The 18,494-nt window shown below is 36.0% G+C and overlaps 1 protein-coding gene across 1 annotated transcript in view; it reads right to left on the bottom strand.

Moving 5' to 3' along the window:
• The window catches only part of LRRIQ1 (leucine rich repeats and IQ motif containing 1), a 210,904-nt gene extending 205,588 nt beyond the window's left edge, over nucleotides 1-5,316 (bottom strand). Inside the window, exons 1-2 of the mRNA XM_039253164.1 lie at nucleotides 5,176-5,316; nucleotides 3,698-3,809 (exon numbers count right to left, since the gene is read on the bottom strand). Of these exons, the coding sequence (XP_039109095.1) occupies nucleotides 3,698-3,809; nucleotides 5,176-5,316 (253 nt within the window). The remainder of the gene's footprint in view (nucleotides 1-3,697; nucleotides 3,810-5,175) is intronic.
• Nucleotides 5,317-18,494: the final 13,178 nt, after the last annotated feature.

Raw genomic sequence — 18,494 nt, forward strand, 5'->3', positions numbered from 1 at the left:
AAAAAAACTGAGGACTGATGGATGTGGGGGGGAGGGGGGGATGGGCATGGAGGAGGGCACTTTGGGGATGAGCACTGGGTGTTATGTGGAAACTAATTTGACAATAAACTATTTGTAAAAAAAAAAAAAAAGAAATTAACAAAGGTTCGATTCTACCTGCCACAAACCAGCAATATAAGCTTGCACAAGATATTAAAAATATTTTAATAAAGTTATTAATTTAAAAGATTATAATTACTAAAGTGAATGAAGTGGGCTTTTATTATTGGTTTTATGAGTTTTTTTGTTGAATTTTATTGTCTTTTTATCATTTGTGCAGATGTAGTTTTTCTTTTCCTTACTCAGTGTGTTCTATCATGGTAATCTCTCCTACGTGTAAACTTGTTTACAGATGATTGTTCTGCTGGGTAACTAACTCTTCACAGCAATTTTGTCAGGTATCATGGATATTCTTCTTCAACACCCACTCACAGTCTTAACAGCATGCTTTCCTATGGGAAGGGTTGAAAGCAAAAATAATGTTCTACAGATTCCCTTGACACCAGGTTTTGGAGGGTGATTTAGGTTCTGCCAATTGATATATTTGAGTCTTTATTTTCATAAAAATATTATGTGTGAAGACTAAAGACTTCAGATAAATACATTCCTAATCAACACCTGTGAGTACACACAGAAATCTAAGCAAGAACTGCCTAGCTCAGTCAACCCACAGAACCCTGAAAGATAAGAACGTATTGTTATTTTAAACCACTCAGTTTGTTTTGCAGCAATAAATAACCAAAATATCTACTCTATCCATAAAAGCAAGCACACAAATATCCCAAAAACCCTTCTGCTTAAAGGAGCTAAAGTAGCTTCTGTTTACAAATGAGGGTCCTAATCAAAACATCTACATTCAAAAATGAAATTAGCCTCTGGCTTCTTTTGTATGTGTGTTATGCTTGTGTAGACTTGTATTTGAAATATGGGCTTTTTATAAATGAAATATAATCTTCAGATTTGTTTATCCTTGTGGGTTGTAAAAAACCAACTGTAAAATCATACTAATTTCTTTTTTTAAAATCATACTAATTTCTTTAATTTCTTTAATGTTTATTTATTTTTGAGAGAGAGAGACACAGAGCACAGGCCTGGGAGGGGCAGAAAGAGAGAGGGAGACACAGAATCTGAAGCAGGCTCCAGGCTCTGAGCTGTCAGGACAGAGCCCAATGTGGGGCTCAAACTCACGAGCAGTGACATCATGACTTGAGCCAAAGTCGGACACTTAACTGACTGGGCCATGCAGGTGACCCCAAAATCATACTAATTTCTAATGATATTTGAGAAGGAAACCTTTTCCACCTTCTTGCCAAATTATCAATTTAATCATGTTTTCCACCCTTTTCAAACAGCTTTGATAATTTGAATTTTCTTATAAAGTTATTCTATTCATTGAGACTATCAAACTTATTTCATTAGAACAATACATAAGATCTCATAATTTTCTAAGCCATTGTAGTAACTGTACGTAACCTTTTATGTAACTAATTTTCTATGATTGTGTTTCCTTCTATGTTTTTCTTAATTAGGCTACATAATTGCCAATATACTTACAATATATTTTCATCACATTTACTTCAGTAAATATAAATTTAAAAACCATTAAAACTCCCCATAACTCAGCTACAGATAATCACTGCCAAAATTTGAAGCATCCGCATATAGTAAGTCTTTACATATCCATTCATACAGGTGCTCAGGACAAAAATTTTGAAGTCAATTTCCTCTCTTCTTTTCATTTAAATCCACCAATAAAAAAATCGCTTTGATTCTTTTTACCTTAAAAATGGTTTCTAGAATATGAGTATTTTTCATCATTTCCACTCAAATCACTCTCATTTCTAACCACACTATTACGACAGTCTTGTAGTAGACTCTTACTACCTAAAGGCATCTTTCCTACATAATCACCAGAATGATTGACTCAAAATGTTTCAGATACTACCACTCTTTACTCTAAAATCTTGACATACAGAAAGTAGAATCCTAAGTCCGGACCATGATTTATAAGAGCCCTATAAGATCTGACCCTTATGTGATCTGTGCTTTGGCCTTTATGGATCCTTCTTTCTGGAACACTGGCTCTCCAGACATCCACATGTCTCACCTTCTCATTCGCTGAGATGTCCATGAGGCTTACCTTTCTGTCATTGCTCAAGTACTACCTTATCAGAGAGGCCTTCCCTGATTTACCCTACACCAAATAGCAACCTCCAATCTCTCTCCCCTATCTTAAACTTTTTCCTTCATAGAAGTTATCATTATTAAAATATTACATATTTATTTGCTTATTGTCTATCTCCCCACACTGGAACATTAGAATAAGAAAGCAGGGCCTTTGCCTATTTTGTTGTGTGTTATAGTCCTAGTGGCTAAAACAGATCATTTCACACAGTAATATTTATTGAATGAATACCTAGGAGTGTCCCTATTGTAACATACTTATTTGCATAAATAACACTGAATCTTATAATAATTTTAAATGCTACATCACGAGCATGTTTATGCTATTAAATATCATCTAAGCTATCTTTTTAATAGGTGTTGTTGCACACACTAAGATGCTATTAAACACTTAGGCTGTTGCCATTTTAAATTATAAACTAAACTTTGATTAATTCTAATTAAATCTTTGACCATTCTATTATTCTTAGAATAATTCCAAGAAGTAAATTTGCTCAGTTGAAGCAAATAAAAATTGTTAGCCTTCTGATATAAATCATGTTTTTCTCCCAAAAGATGTATAAACTGATATTTCTAAAATATTCCTGCAACTAATTTCCTTTTCTTTAACGCAAAGTACAGATGATCCTTGAACAACATGGGGATTACAAGTGATGACTCCCCCACATATTAAAAATCAGCATATAGCTTTTGATCCCCCAAAACATAACTACTAATAGCCTACTGTAGATCAGAAAGATTACCAATAACATAAACAGTCTATCAACATATATTTTATATATTATGTGTATAATGTACTGTATTCTTACAACAAAGTAAGCTAGAGAAATGAAAATGTTATTAAGAAAATCCATTTACAATTTACAATGCTGTAAAAGGTCTGTGCATAAATGACCCATGCAGTTCAAACCAGTGTTGTTCAAGAATCAACTGTAATAGAGTCAGTTAAGCTTCCGACTTTGGCTCAGGTCATGATCTCGAGGTTCGTGGGTTCAAGCCCCATGTCTGACTCTGGGCTGAGAGCATGGAGCCTGGAGCCTGCTTCAGATTCTGTGTCTCCCTCTCTCTCAGCCCCTCCTCTGCTCGCGTTCTGTGTCTCTCTCTCAAAAATAAGTAAACATTTAAAAATTTTAAAAAAAAGAATCAACTGTAATAGAATGTCTGGTTTTAATTAGGACTCGTAAAGCAAACTGTTGGTGACTAATATTTATTGTACATATAAGGAAAGTAATAAGGGAAATAGGACTAGTAAAGCAAACTGTTGGTGACTAATATTTATTGTACATGTAAGAAAAGTAATAAGGGAAAAATATTAACGGAGTAAATAAGAGTCTCATATATTATATACTAGAGATAAATGCACATACATGTCTATAACAATAGATAAAAACTTGAAGCAATATAATTTTCTAAATTACAAATTATTCACGCTTAGAGAAAGCTTATCTGCCAAGCAGTTAAAAACTGTACTTACTTAAAACATCCGTATCTTCCAAGTCCTGAAGAATGAGCTCTTCAACAGTTTTACTCTTATTCTTTATGACGTCAATACAGTGAAGAACTGACTCAGGTAATTCATCCAAATCCTCAAATTAAACATGAAAGAAATGGTCAAGCCATTTATTAAAACTATGCATCAAAATTTAAGTTTTGATATACAAAAATTTGAATAAAATACGTGAATGAGTTCAAACAAGTTATTTGGTTAAAATTTGCTTTTGATTTTCAGGTGGTTATGAAGTACATCCATGATTCTGTTGGATTTCATATTCAAATGAAAAATTTCAGGGTTGTTTGTCTTATTTGAATATTATTACTATTATTATTATAATGTAATCATATTAACTTTCCAAAAGTAGTATATAGGTTATTTCAATCCTAATCAAAAATTGAAGTATAACTGCTTTCTGAAATTTAACAAATGAGTTGTTTTTGTTTTTGTTTTTAGAAAACGTTTAGTGGAGAAGATTTTGAAAGAAAAAACAAAAGGAATTTTACCTGTTTGATACTTTAAAAACTACAATAGGCCAAAACTAACAGAATAATGGAAAATAATAATCTCAGATGGATTACATGCATAACAGCTAAGCATATACAAAAGATAAGACAAATCAATTGAGAGGTGCCTTATGGCTCAGGCAGTTAAACATTAGACTCTTGATTTCAGCTCAGGTCATGATGTCAGGGTTAGTGAGTTTGAGCCCCACACAGGGCTCTGTGTTGACAGCACAGACCCTGCTTAGGATTCTCTCTGTCTCTCTCTGTCTCTCTGTCTCTCTCCCTCTCTGTCTCTCTCCCTCCCTGTCCCTCCCTTGCTCATATCCCTTCTTTCTCTCTCTTTCTCTCTCTCAGAATAAACTTAAAAAAAAAAAAGGAAGATTAATTGAGAAGAGGTAGATTATTCACCAAGTATCATTAATAATATTAACTAAATACATGTAGGAAAATGTCTAGTTAGATCTACATTTTATATCACAATTGAAAATAAATTCCCATTAGTTTAATGATTTTGGTGTAAAAGAGTAAATCTGTGAATAAATTTTCTAAGCATATAAACACTGGGGAAAATATACAAATGAAGAGAAAATATATTTGATTTCCCAAAAAATAACTATTTCTATAGCTCTGTAGAGTTTACATAAATTTTGCTTTTCATGTGTATCTAATAACATTAGGAAGCTCATGAGTAAGCTAAAAAAGCAGGATATAAATAATTATATGTATAATATAATCACAATTTTGCAAAAAACATACATATGTACATATGAAATTATATGTGATTTCTATCCTCAACTCTTTATATTTAAATATCTAACAATACACATTGTTTAAAAGTGATCCTAAAGTTAGAAAATGAGATAACTATGTAAAACACACTGCAGAAAGTAATAATTCTCCTGAAAAGTTTACTCCAGTTAAAAGGCTCTTAAAAGTCTAGCATTTAACACTTACTGTATCACTGTCTTCACTCTGTAGTTCTGATTTTGAATCACTATCAACTTCTTTTTCCAATGAAGAAATGCTGATTTTATCCAATTCAGCTTCTATTTCTTCAATGAGCTTTGCTTCCTCATCATTGTTGTTTTCCATCATCCTTCATAATAAAACACAAAGCCACTTAAAGAGACTTGAGGGATGACTGGGTGGCCTGACACTTTATTTCCACTTCATAATCCCAAGGTTGTGGAAGCGAGCCCCCCGTTTGGCTCCTTGCCAACACCATGGAGCCTGTTTGGGACTTTCTCTCTTCCTCTCTCTTTGTCTCTATCTCTCCCTCTCAAAATAAATAATTTAAAAAAATAAAGAGAATTGAAGTGGTTAGATGAGTAAAAACTACAGGTTGTTTAATGTGTCATACCAATGTTATACGTAAACATGTTTTCATCTAGGAAACTTTTATCATATCTTATTACGGTTGTACCATATATTTAAAAACATTGTTTTCTCTCCCTATTATTCATTATTTTTTAATGTTTGACTACAAAATGATCAACTCTAATATTAACTTCTTAATTCTCTAAGGGAAAAGTCATGTGGAATGGACTGTCTTAGCTTCCTGAACCAAGAAACATCACAGTAAAATTCATCCTCATGGGTATAATTAAGGGCAAAATACCTCTAAACAGCTTGAATATTCAGAGATTAGAGTACACAAAAGAGAACAACCTAAGTCTATATATGGAGCAATATGTGGTTAGCTTCTACTCATTAACTCATGGTTATCAATTTTACTAAAACTATCTGTGTTTAACAGCAATATGTTATAATAATGACAATATACGGCTTATAAAATCGATATTTATTTTATTTAAATCGTAATGCTTATAATGGATATGGCCAAGCAGTACATCACAGTATATCTTCACATAATCATCACCATCATCAACCACCATTAGCTTCCATGTATTATCTATCTGTGACAAGGCAGGCACTAGAAAACACTTGTGGATTTGATAGTTATCAGAGTAAATTAATGGGTGTAGGGTCATTATAGTCATTGTATTAATACGAAAACCAAGGTGTGAAGAATTTATTTAACTATGCATAGTCATCATGCTAATAAGCAATGGAAACAGGACCCTAATTGAGAGACACAAAGCCAGGGCTCTTCCCACTATGAACTGTTCCCCAAACTTAGTCAAGCTCTTCATCTGCCCAGCAATCCTCCTGAACATCCCTTAATTCAATAGTCTTCAAATTCCAGATGATAACCCATGAATCAAGAAATTAATTCAGTGGCTCTTGATCATAAAATTTTAATGATGGAATAGGACATGAAAAACTAGGATAGGATATAAAAGAAACTATAAGCGTACTACGATGTATGTTAAAGATAAAAATTGTTTTAAAAATCTTTTGCCTCAATTGTAAGTAGGAATATGTATGCATGTGTAAGTAGGTATCTGTGTATGCATGTGTACATGAGCTGCAGTGTAATTGTGTGTTTGTTTTACTGTGGGTCTTGGCTTAAGAAAACAAGTTTGAAAAATTCTGTCCTGGTATTTTATTTTCCAGACTATTTCAAACTTTCATTCTTTCCTCAGGTCCCTGGCCTTTACAGTGCTGTCATCTTGACTTTTCTTCCTTCCTTCCTTCCTTTCTTCTTTCCTTCTTTCCTTCCTCTTTTCCTTCTTTTACTCATCTCAAAATCAACTTTTGGGGAGCCTACCAGGTATATTAACATCAGTACTAAGGATAGAAATACATTGATTAAATATGACAGTACCCTTTGTTCATAGTTTATGACCTAGTTAACAAAGAAAATGAAACATCCTCATTTTCCTATTTCTCTTCCTGAAATCTTTTCATATTCATCTTACTTGAAGAGAAGCCTCTTCCTAATAAAGTGTAACCTTGTACCATCAAAACCACAATGAGATACTACCTCACACCTGTCAGAATGGCTAACGTTATCAACTCAGGCAACAACAGACGTTGGCAAGGATGCGGAGAAAGAGGAGCTCTTTTGCACTGCTGGTGGGAATGCAAACTGCTGCAGCCACTCTGGAAAACAGTAGGGAGTTTCCTCAAAAAATGAAAAATAGAACTACATTACGACCCAGCAACTGCTCTACTAGGTATTTATCCAAGGACTACAGGTATGCTGTTTCAAAGGGGCACATGCACCCCAATGTTTACAGCAGCACTATCGACAATAGCCAAAGTATGGAAAGAGCCCAAATGTCCATCGATGGATGAATGGATAAAGAACACACACACACACACACACACACACACACACTGGAGTGTTACTCGGCAATCAAAACAAGTGAAATCTTGCCATTTGCAACTATGTGGATGGAACTAGAGGGTATTATGCTAAATGAAATAAGTCAGAGAAAAACAAATATCATATGACTTCACTCATATGAGGACTTTAAGATACAAAACATGAACATTAATTTTGTATATTATACAAAAAAATATAAAAACAGGAAGGGGGACAAAACACAAGAGACTCTTAAATATGAAGAAAAAAACAGAGTTACAGGAGGGGTTGTGGGAGGGGGGATGGGCTAAATGGGTAAGGGGCATAAGGGAACTACTCTGAAATCACTGTTGCACTATATGCTAACTAACTTGGATGTGAATTAAAAAAATAAATTCAAAAAGTGTAACCTTGTACCTATGCTTTGAATATGACAATTTCTCACGTACTGAACTGTGCTCCATCCACTAGTCTTTCTGTTTACTATCTCGCCATACATGTTTCACTCGCCTCTCTTCTCCACATAAACACAATCAGTTCACTCCCAACCAAAAATCAAACACACGAACAAAAAAACCTGTGCCTGCCTGTCCTCTGGCTATACGTATTACATATCTTTCTTTCACATATAAATGATTTAATTGGCCTGGTCTCCACTTATTGTCTATACTATTGGGCATTTATCCCAGAGAAATCACATATCCATGAATGTTCACGATAGTTTTATTTGTAATCGCCCCAAACTGGAGACAAGCAAAATATCCCACAGTAGGTGATTCGTTAAACCAATTCTAGTACCTCTATACCATGTGATCCTACTCAGAAATAAAAGGAGTGGATATTACTACATGTCACCATACTGATAGATCTCCATGAATGTCTAGGGAACCATGTTGAGCAAAAGCCCAAACCAAAATGTAACATACTATCTGATTCCATTTATATAACGTTTTGAAAGGACAAAATTTTATAAGTAGAGGAAAGATTAGTGATTTCCAGAAGTAAGGGGGGGATGGAGTTGGAGGAAGGTGACTATGGTCATAAAGGACAACAGAAAAGATCCTTGTAGCATTGGAGCTGCTCAGTATCTTGACTGTAGTAGTAGATAAGTGAGCATATTCATATGATGAAAATTACATATAATACACCCAAATGAGTACAAGTAAACTTGAGGAAAACTGAGTAAAATTAGAAGACTGTATCAATATTAACATTCTGATGTCAGACTATAGTTATATAATGTTACCACTGGGGATGTCTGTGTGGCTCAATCAGTTAAGTGTCCAACTCTTGATTTCAGCTCAGGTCATGATCTCACAGTTACTGAGTCCGAGCCCTGTGTCAGGCTCTGCTGACAGCACAGAGCCCGCTTGGGATTCTCTCTCTCCCCCTCTCCCTGCCTCTCCCTTGCTTGTGCACTTGCTCTCTCTCTGTCTCAAAAATGTAAAATTTATTTTTTAAAAGATTACCATTAGGAGACCTGGACAGAGTGTACAAGAAATATTTCTGTGTAGTTCTTAAAACTAGGTGTTAATCTACAATTATCTCCATAAACAATTTTAATTAAAAACTCCTAAATACTAAGAAAACAGTTAAATAGATTATAAGAGATTCATAGAATGGAATACAAGTCCTTTTAAAAATGGGTTTCCTATGCTCCTGTGTAAAGGTAGCAAAGAAGAAATAATTGAAAAAAGGCACATGGCAGAAAGATATGCAGATTAACATCTCTTTTGTGTAACTATACACACATACACACACTGTTTTTTAAACACAGAAACTTTCTAGAAGAAATTGAGGAATTTTTAATTTGCAAGTCACACCTTCATGTTGAGTGATTTTTAAAATCATGAATACATAGTCCTTTTTAATTCTAAAAGCTCATTTTAATATACTCGATTTTACCCATAATCTCCCTCCTCCAAGGGAAAATAAAACAAAAAACAGAACCAGTGTAAAATGCTATCTTGTTATCAAACTTACTTAAAGCGCAATTCAAAATATTTGTTAGATGGAAAGTTAGATTTTTTTTTAAAAATGTAGCTATAAAGCAGAATGTACAGGTACACAAAGCTTTATATAGAAAAAAAGAAATAAAATAGGGTAAAGGTAAGAGACCTTTCCATTATATGTCCCTTTCTGCTCATCTAGTGGACCTTTAGATCAGCCTGTTCAATTACATATCCATGCACATACGTAATCTTAAATTTTCTAGTTTCAACTTTTTAAAAAGCAAAGAGAAACAGGTGAAATTAGTTTTAATAACAAATTTTATTTAACCCAATATATCCAAAATATTAATATAAAAATTATTGATTATTAAGATCAATGTAAAAAGTTTATATTTTTGTTTTGTATAGTAATTCTTCAAAATGTGATGTGTGTTTTACACCTGCACTCCATTTCAATTCAATTCAAGGCATTTCAAGCCCTCAGCAGCCACCTGGTGGTGACAGGATAGGACACTGCAGCCCTAGATGGATCCCACTGTAAACGAGCTACAGTAAACGACTTCAAGTGGATAATAATCACTTGGAGTTCAATAAAGCTGTCAAAAGTGGGAAATCTTATGGAACTCAACTTTCAACTATAGTTCTTCAACTGTAAAGATAAGGGAGACAAATCTACTTTAAAACACAACTACAAATATTAAGGGAGGGAGGGAGGAGGGAGGGAAGGAGGGAGGAAGGGAGGAAGAGAGGAAGGCAGGAAGGCAGGAGAAAGATAGGAAGGAAGGAGGAAAGGAGGGAAGGAAAGGAAGGAAGAGAAGGAAAGGACGGAAGAAAGGGAGTGTCATTTAGGGATGGGGAAAAAGGTAATTATCGAAATCTCCCTAGATCTTTACGGTGGCTCTCCGAGTTTGTTTTTTTATTTTTTTTAACGTTTTATTTATTTTTGAGAGACAGAGAGAGAGAGAGAGAGAGAGCGAGCGAGCGAGCGAGCAGGGGAGGGTCAGAGAGAGAGGGAGACACGGAATCCGAAGCAAGGGTGGCTCTCCAAGTTTTGAGTGAGTCCCCAAATCTCCAAAGTCTAAGGGAGCCTAGACTCGCGCAGCCACACACCCCTTCAGCCCGCGGGCTCCCACCCTTTGTCCTGAAGCCCGGCCTTAGCGGAGAGGCGCCCGGCGCCGTTTGCGCTCCTCGCCCCCGCAGCGCCGCCTCGCCTCCCGCGCCGCCTACCCCTGCCTTGAGGGCCCCGGCTCACCCACCTGCGGCTAAATCCCTCGGCTCAGTTGGAAGACAGCGCCCAGGCTCCAAACAAAGCGTAACCACGACAACAGCCAATCCCAAGGAAGATGGACCGGTGTTTTCTTACCGGGGCCCCAGTAGGACAAACTATCTCCACGCGAAATTGGAACGAGAGCTGCATCTCAGGAGTCGGATGAGGAGCTTTACCTTTTTTCCAGGTAGATTTTAATATTCAAATACTTTTAGAAAGTATTTAATAAAGAAACATTTTGTTACAATTACCCAAGTAGAGGCAGTCGGACCTTTAAACTATTTCTATCTATATTTATTACTTCCATCTAGTGAATGTTCATTTATCCATGTATAAACTGTTCATTCCACTAAACCTTAATCTTGAATAGAGATTTGTGGGGCCTGAAGATGGAAAAGAAGCCAATAAAGTCTATGCTTTCCACGACAGCAGTTTATTTTTAAAAAGAAAAATAAATTAGTCAATTATCACGCAATGCCTATCAAAAACTTCTCAGTGTATGGAGGGAAAATATTTAAAAATTATTTTCTGGAATATATTTTACTGTAAAATATTGGCAGTGACACCCACTATTCTAATATAAAATTTGAAGCTTAAGTATATATCGTGTTATTTAATTTTAACTTTAAAATAAATCTAAGTCTCTTTTTTGTGGAGCAAATACACAGTGTACAAAATGTAAAATTTATTTTAGTTAATAACAGGTATTTCTGATTTTAATTATTTTTGTTTGCAAAGTATTAAATTCCAAGAGGAAGTGGCTAAGCATAATTGTAAAAGATATCTGACGTATGATAAGGTAATGCAAACATTTCACAGAGCCTTTGAAAGAAAATAGACTATTTCCTGGTAACAGTTAACATTGCATCAACATAAGAATGAATGGTATACAATGAGAAATAAGTAGATTTTTGATATTAAAAAACACAGTGCCTCACCCAAAAAGTCATGATTTTGAAAAATAAACTACTTCTGGTTTCAAATCTAATTAAAAGTTAGGATATTTTCATTATGAAAGTCCATGCTCAAGTGCCATTCTTTCTTTCTTTTTTTAGTTTAGTTTTGTTGCAAATTTATAGACTATTCAAATTTTTTATTGAAAACGCTCAGGCTAGGGGCCTGGGTGGCTCAGTTGGTTAAATGTCCAACTTGGGCACAGGTCATGATCTCACAGTCTGTGGGTTTGAGCCCTGCGTTGGGCTCTGTGCTGACAGCTCAGAGCCTGGAGCCTGCTTCAGGTTCTGTGTCTCCTTCTCTCTCTGCCCCTCCCCCACTCGCTTTCTGTCTCTGTCTCTCAAAACAAAATAAAGACATAAAAGAAAAAATTTAAAAAAAAAGAAAATGCTAAGACTATCATATCATGTTGAAATTCTCATTTAGACTGATTTTATTTGTAACAATGAAATGATTCACACTTTTCCTAAAAATATCAAATCCATTAGTAATCAATCAATTTCTAGAACTAATTTTAAATAGCTAATTTATTTGCCAACTTATTTGAATATAATGTCTAAATTGCTTTTTTTCCTTAAATCTTACCTTGACAAACAAACTGATTAGCAAAAAAGAAAAATATTTAGAGTTCTTCTGAGGATAAATTCATCTGGTACATGTTACTATAAGTCTTATATTCTTATGTTATTTTTTACCTTGGAAGAAAACTGACAACCCTATCAATTAGTCATAACTTAACTATCACACTAATTAAGAAACAAAATACAACAATTATCTCATATAGTTATAGATTTTTTTTTGAGAGAGAGAGAAAGAGAGAGAGAGAGACAGAGAGAGTGTAAGCAGGAGAAAGTGCAGAGAGAGGGAGACAGAATCCAAAGTAGGCTCCAGGCTCTGAGCTGTCAGCACAGAGCCCAACAAGGAGCTGGAATGCACAAACTGTGAGGTCATGACCTGAGCCAAAGTCAGAGGCTTAACCAACTGAACCACCCAAGGACCCCAAATAGTACAGATTATAAGTCAATTTAACTTGAAAACATTGCTTAACTATGCAGCATGTAGCATAAATTTATTTAATTGCAGTCTTCCTAGAAAGTATAGCCCAAAATTGATCAGGTTAGTTTGTCTATAACATATTAACCTGAATAATTTTTTTCTTTTTAATACATAACTTTCTTTTCATTAAATTTTGCTCTTGTTTTGAAAATTATCTTCAGGCCTGACTGGTTTATAGCCAATTGACCTAACACAATATATTTCACTTACAGAGCATATAATATTTATTAAGAAATGAAAGGATGAAAGAGAATTATTTGTTCCTCTGATATCTAACAAGAAAAGATTTCTTTGGAAATGTGAGTTGAGTCGTGAGATTAGTTTAAAATCATTGTTTAACAGTTGTCTTAGTTTTTGTTCATCAGTGATAAAATTTAAATATCACAGAGTATCACTGTAGTATTCAAATAGCTGCATAGCAGGTATTTGTTTTTATTTTCTTGAGGATGACTATTGAGTAATAATATTTTTAATATGTGATCTATATTGTTGGATTCTTAGACCTCTGCTTCTCTTTTTCCATTTAAAGACTGTTGCTGACTCTCAAGTTCCCTCTCTAACCCTTTCCGTGCTCTCTCTCTCTGCAGCTGACCTGACTACCTACTTGAGTTCATCACTTTTCTTACAGTCCCCATCCCATTTCCCAATCTCGTGTGCACCTCCCTTATATAAGACTACTATACTAGAGGCTCCTCGGTGGCTTAGTTGTTTGAGCATTCAACTCTTGAACTTGGCTCATGTCATGACCCAGAAGTTATAGGATGGAGCCCTCCATTGGGCTCCATGCTGAGCATGAAACCTGCTTGAGATTCTCTATCTCTCTCTCTGTCTGCCTCTCTCCCCCATTCATACTCTCTCTTTCTCTCATCATATTTTTTAAAGAAAAATTACTATACCATAACAAGATTAATAGGTAACATTTAGCCCAGTACTAAACCAAGTGCTTTACAAACATAATCTTGTTTAACACATCATATCTTGTTTTACCAACATCCCTTTCAGGTGAGTGTTCTTATAATCTACATTTGCAGATGATGGCACTGGGGCCTGGAAAGAGTAACAAGAAAGTGGTTTATATCTATGGCTTTGAATCTCAGCTCTGCCAAATATTAACTAGGTGAACTCACAAAAGTTATTTTACCTCCCAGTGTCTCTTGTGGTCATTGGTCATCTTGGGGATAAACTTTGATGGTCAAGGCAACCAATATAAATGACATATTGTAAAACATGGCGTAATGTTTCTAGCCCAGGTATTTAAGTTATTTAGACCTGGTTTCAAGTGTTATTTGGGGCTTTTTCTAACATCCCACTGCTGGCAATTCTTCCTCCTACTGTTTCTCTCATCCTGGCCCTAGTCTCCATTCCCACAACTATCTTGTACTTTAGACTACATTCCTTTGTTGTGAACTAGTACATCAGCTTCGTAAAGTATCTCCCAGTCTTAGGATTCTTTTCTAATTTGGCTTCCAAGCTAATGATGGAAATATGGTTCTCCACTGCCTGAAGGAAAATAAAAGCAATTTCTTAGCAAAGCATACCTGATCCTTCACAATCTTTCCTGAGCCTACTCCTCTAGCCTTAGTGCTCAACTCGTGGCCTTCTTGCCCGTGCCCCAAACCCTTCGTTATGAAGCTTGTAAACACAGTGTTCCATCTATCTTGAAATCTTCCTGGGTCTACGCCATTTTTGTCTGACCGGGACCTTCTTACGCATCCTTCAAGGATCATCTCAAATTCATCTTCTCTCTGAAACTTCCCGGTTGTGCTTATTCCCTGTCCCCACACCCCAAACACATAATTCACAGTTGGCCACAAGTTTTAATATTTGACTCCTTGACAGGTTGTTTATTCATTTTTTTGCTTCTATCTCCTGGCACTTAGAAGGAACTTAAAAATGATAATAAAAAGTAATTCGACTATAACTTAACTAGTGAGAAATGACACCTATGAATAGGTGAATTATTGTAAATTGTCTTTCCCTATATCTTTCATACTACTAATAAATATATCTGCTATTGGACCATTAATTAACTAATCAGGAAATGAGCCAAAGAAATGCCACACCAGGACCTTATTTGATTAAGTTAAAAACAAGTTTGTTGTCTATAGCAAAATAATAATACATAGTTCTTCTACACTACAAATATTTAAATAAGAACTGCACTAACTAGTTGTGTATCTTTGTGTTATCACGTCTTTATTTTCATTGATGTTGTTTCCAGTATGTGGAGCTTGTGACTGGAAAGATCAGCACATGACCATCCCTCCCCTCTTCTCATTCCGCGCAAACATGGCTACAGACTTCCTTGACTTGTTCCTTAGACACCCTGTTTGTTGCGTTCTAACTCTTTAACATGAACTGTTTGCTATGGTCTGAAAGTTTGTATTCCCCCAAAGTCACATGTTGCAATCCTTACACCCAATGTGATGGTCCTAGAAAATGGGACGTTTAAGGGGTGATTAGATCATGAGGGTTGATCCATCATGCATGGAGTTAGTGCTTTTATGAAAGAGATCCCACAGAGCTCCTCAGCCCCTTTCCCCACAGGAAGATACCAGAAGAAGTTTGAAACCTGGAAGTGGGCTTTCACCCACACTTGCTGGCACCCTGATCTCAGACTTCCAGCCTCCAAAACTGAGACATAAATTTCTGTTGTGGATAAGCCACCCAGTCTGTGGCATTCTGTTAGAGCAGCCCAAATGGACTAAAACACTGCTGTTGAAGTTACCATGAACAGCCTTCTTACCAACTTGGCTGACTTTGAGAGTACTGAATTCTTATCCTTTTTGACCTCTATCTCATACAACATTATTTTAGAAAATGCTTCCTCTATTGACTTCGATCAGATCATACTTTCATTATGTTCTCATTTTGTAAAAGTCTGCATTAAAAAATTGAAATTCCTAATGATGTCATTCTTTACTATCAAACCTCTGCTCACTTTGATCTGTAGTCAATCCCCTTCTCTTCCATTCATTTCTACGACATCAGCTCCTATGCTATTTACCTTCACTCCATTTCCAGTGCTTAGCCACAAGCATATCTTCTTCTAAATCAAACTCATTTATTAAAAATGAAATTTATAATTTTCCCCCAATTTTTCTATTGCCAGTGATTATCATTATTCTTTTAATTTCCCATCCTACAGGAATCATTCTGATTATCTCTGATTCTTTCTTTTTCATGGTAAGGCATACTGAAACTGTATCCAAACACTCCATTTCTCCCTGTAGTGATCTTTTACAATGCCCTTTCCTAATTGCTTCTTATTTTTTTTTTTGGCTCTTTTCACCCTAATTCAATTCTTTCCTTCATCTTGGGCACATAGTTGAGTCCATCTATAGCTGAGACCTAAGTATGTGCCAATGGAATATGAGCAGAAGAGAAGTGTACAACTTGCTTAAAAGATGCTTGCCCAACTTTGCTCATCCTCCTTTACTTTCTTTTTTTTTTTCCCTAAGTTTAATTAATTATTTATTTTTTTAAGAGAGAGACAGCATGAGCAGGGAGGGGCAGAGAGAGAAAGAGAGGGAAACAGAGGATCCAAGGCAGGCTCTGCGCAGACAGCAGAGAGCCAACATGGGGCTCGAACCCGTGAACCGTTAAGATTATAACCTGATCTAAAGACAGACTCTTAACTGACTGAGCCACCCAGGCGCCCCACCCTCTTTCCTTTCTGCTGGCTATAAAGCATGACCACATGAGCACATTTGAGAGCCAGATGTGGAATAGGCTGGAGCAGCCCCAAGTCCCTAAGATGATTTCCTGGAAGAGAACCAGTTGCCCACCTTGGACTGAAAGAGAAATAAGCTTCAGTTTATTTTTGTATGTGGATCTTTCGAAAAAGCATTTTAGCCCCAATTCTAACTTGCTAATTATTACCAAATCAGTGGTCAAATCTTTGTCTTTCAATACTTCACACCCAGAATTACTGCAATGTTCTTGTTTATTAGTCTACTTTCTCTTTCTCATTCACAGACGACAAGGACTTTGGCCCTGAGAACTTGTTTAGGCTGTAGGAGAGGATCACAACTTTGTCATAGGCTGATGTAAATAGAATTGAAGCCAAAATCAAATATCTACAACATCTTAGGGAGAAACTGAAATAAAAACCAGTTAGTCTTTCCAACTGATTCTTCTATCCAAACAGGCCAGACAGTGAAGGCATGTAAGAATAAGAATGGAGGACAGAAACTGGAGAAACTAAATGGAATTAGGAGACTTCAAAGAAAAGGATAGAAGACAAAACCTGGAGAGACTCCTTCAGCTGGGAAGGAGCACTGTGGAGTTTCAGGGAGGAATGGGGCGTCAATGAAAGTAGGGAGGAGACTGTAACCTACACATCTCTTATTTCTCCACTTTTCAGGGCATCCTTCAATTCAACAAACAGATCTTCACAAACAGAGACAAGTAGCTTCAAATTAGTCTTATTAAATCTGCTTTCATCATCTTAATTATACACTGCATGTACTAAAACACTTCAAACTATGGTACTAGGCAGAATTAAAACAACGAAGGAAAAGAGAAAACTCAGAAACATGCCCAAGAAAATTTATAACATTTCATATCTAATAAAGCACCAAAATCCAATGGTCTAAGAGTTGACTTCCCATAAAGGTTTTAGGAAATTAATTAAAGATTTTTTTAGATTTTTTTTAAGTTTATTTATTTGGAGGGAGAGAGAGAGAGAGAGATTGAGAGAGAGAAAGAGAGAGAGAGAGAGAGAGAGAGAGAATCCCAAGCAGGCTCCACACTGCCAGCACAGAGTCCAATGTAAGGCTCAATCTCGAGAACTGTGAGATCACAATCTGAGCTGGAACCAAGAGTCGGACACCCAACCAGAGCCACCCAGAGATTGAGTCACATGCTCTACTGACTTAGCCAACCAGGCACCTCTAAATAAATAACTTTTATTTAGTTTTTTTTTTTTAAATTTAATGTTTTTATTTATTTCTGAGAGAGAGACAGCGTGAGGTGGGGAGGGTCAGAGAGAGAGGGAGACACAGAATCTGAAGCAGGCTGCAGACTCTGAGCTGGCAGTCAGCACAGAGCCCGACGCGAGGCTCGAACCCACGAACCGTGAGATCATGAACTGAGCTGAAGTCAGACACCCAACCGACTGAGCCACTCAGGCACCCCCAAATAACTTTTAATTAACACAGCCTTAAGTTGGCTTGTTTCCTTCCATTGTACACTAAACTAAATTACGCACTAATTCAATAATTAATTCATCTACTTATTTATTCATTCAACAGATATCTATTGAGTAGCACTATGTGCTAGACTCTGGGAATATAATACTACACAAGACCTACTCTCTCCACTAAAAGACATCAGAGTCTATGTGAGAAGAAAAGACAAATAAAGGAGAAAATAGAGTGGCAACAAATTGAGGCTAGGCAAAGGCTTCCAAGATGAGAGCCCTCACAGGAGTTGACATTATTCTGGAAAAGAAGAGGGAAAAGCAGTGAAGGAAAGCTTCCCAGCAAAGAAGGTGTGTTAAGATAAAAAACAAAATAAAATATTTTACTTTCTGAAGACTGCAAGAAGTGTAGTAAGGTGACTAATGGTTGAACTCTTGGCATGTAATACAAGTGCCAATTTGTTATACAAGTTCTTGTTCTCAACTACCTGGTTCAGATAGAAAAGACAGGCCCCATTTCAAGATATCTTCAGCTTCTCCCTATATTCTGAAGGGTGGAATCTTACATTGACAACTGATACAAGAAGAAAAATGTGCAAATGAATGCACATTAAAGTTGTTACTGTGGTGACATAATACTAAAAGTTGTGGTTATCTTTTCAGAAACACCAACATCTGGAGAGAAAAAGA

The sequence above is a fragment of the Hyaena hyaena genome, unplaced genomic scaffold (assembly GCF_003009895.1).
Source record: "Hyaena hyaena isolate Hyena2069 unplaced genomic scaffold, ASM300989v1 scaffold_442, whole genome shotgun sequence".
NCBI classification, from domain to species: Eukaryota; Metazoa; Chordata; class Mammalia; order Carnivora; family Hyaenidae; genus Hyaena; species Hyaena hyaena.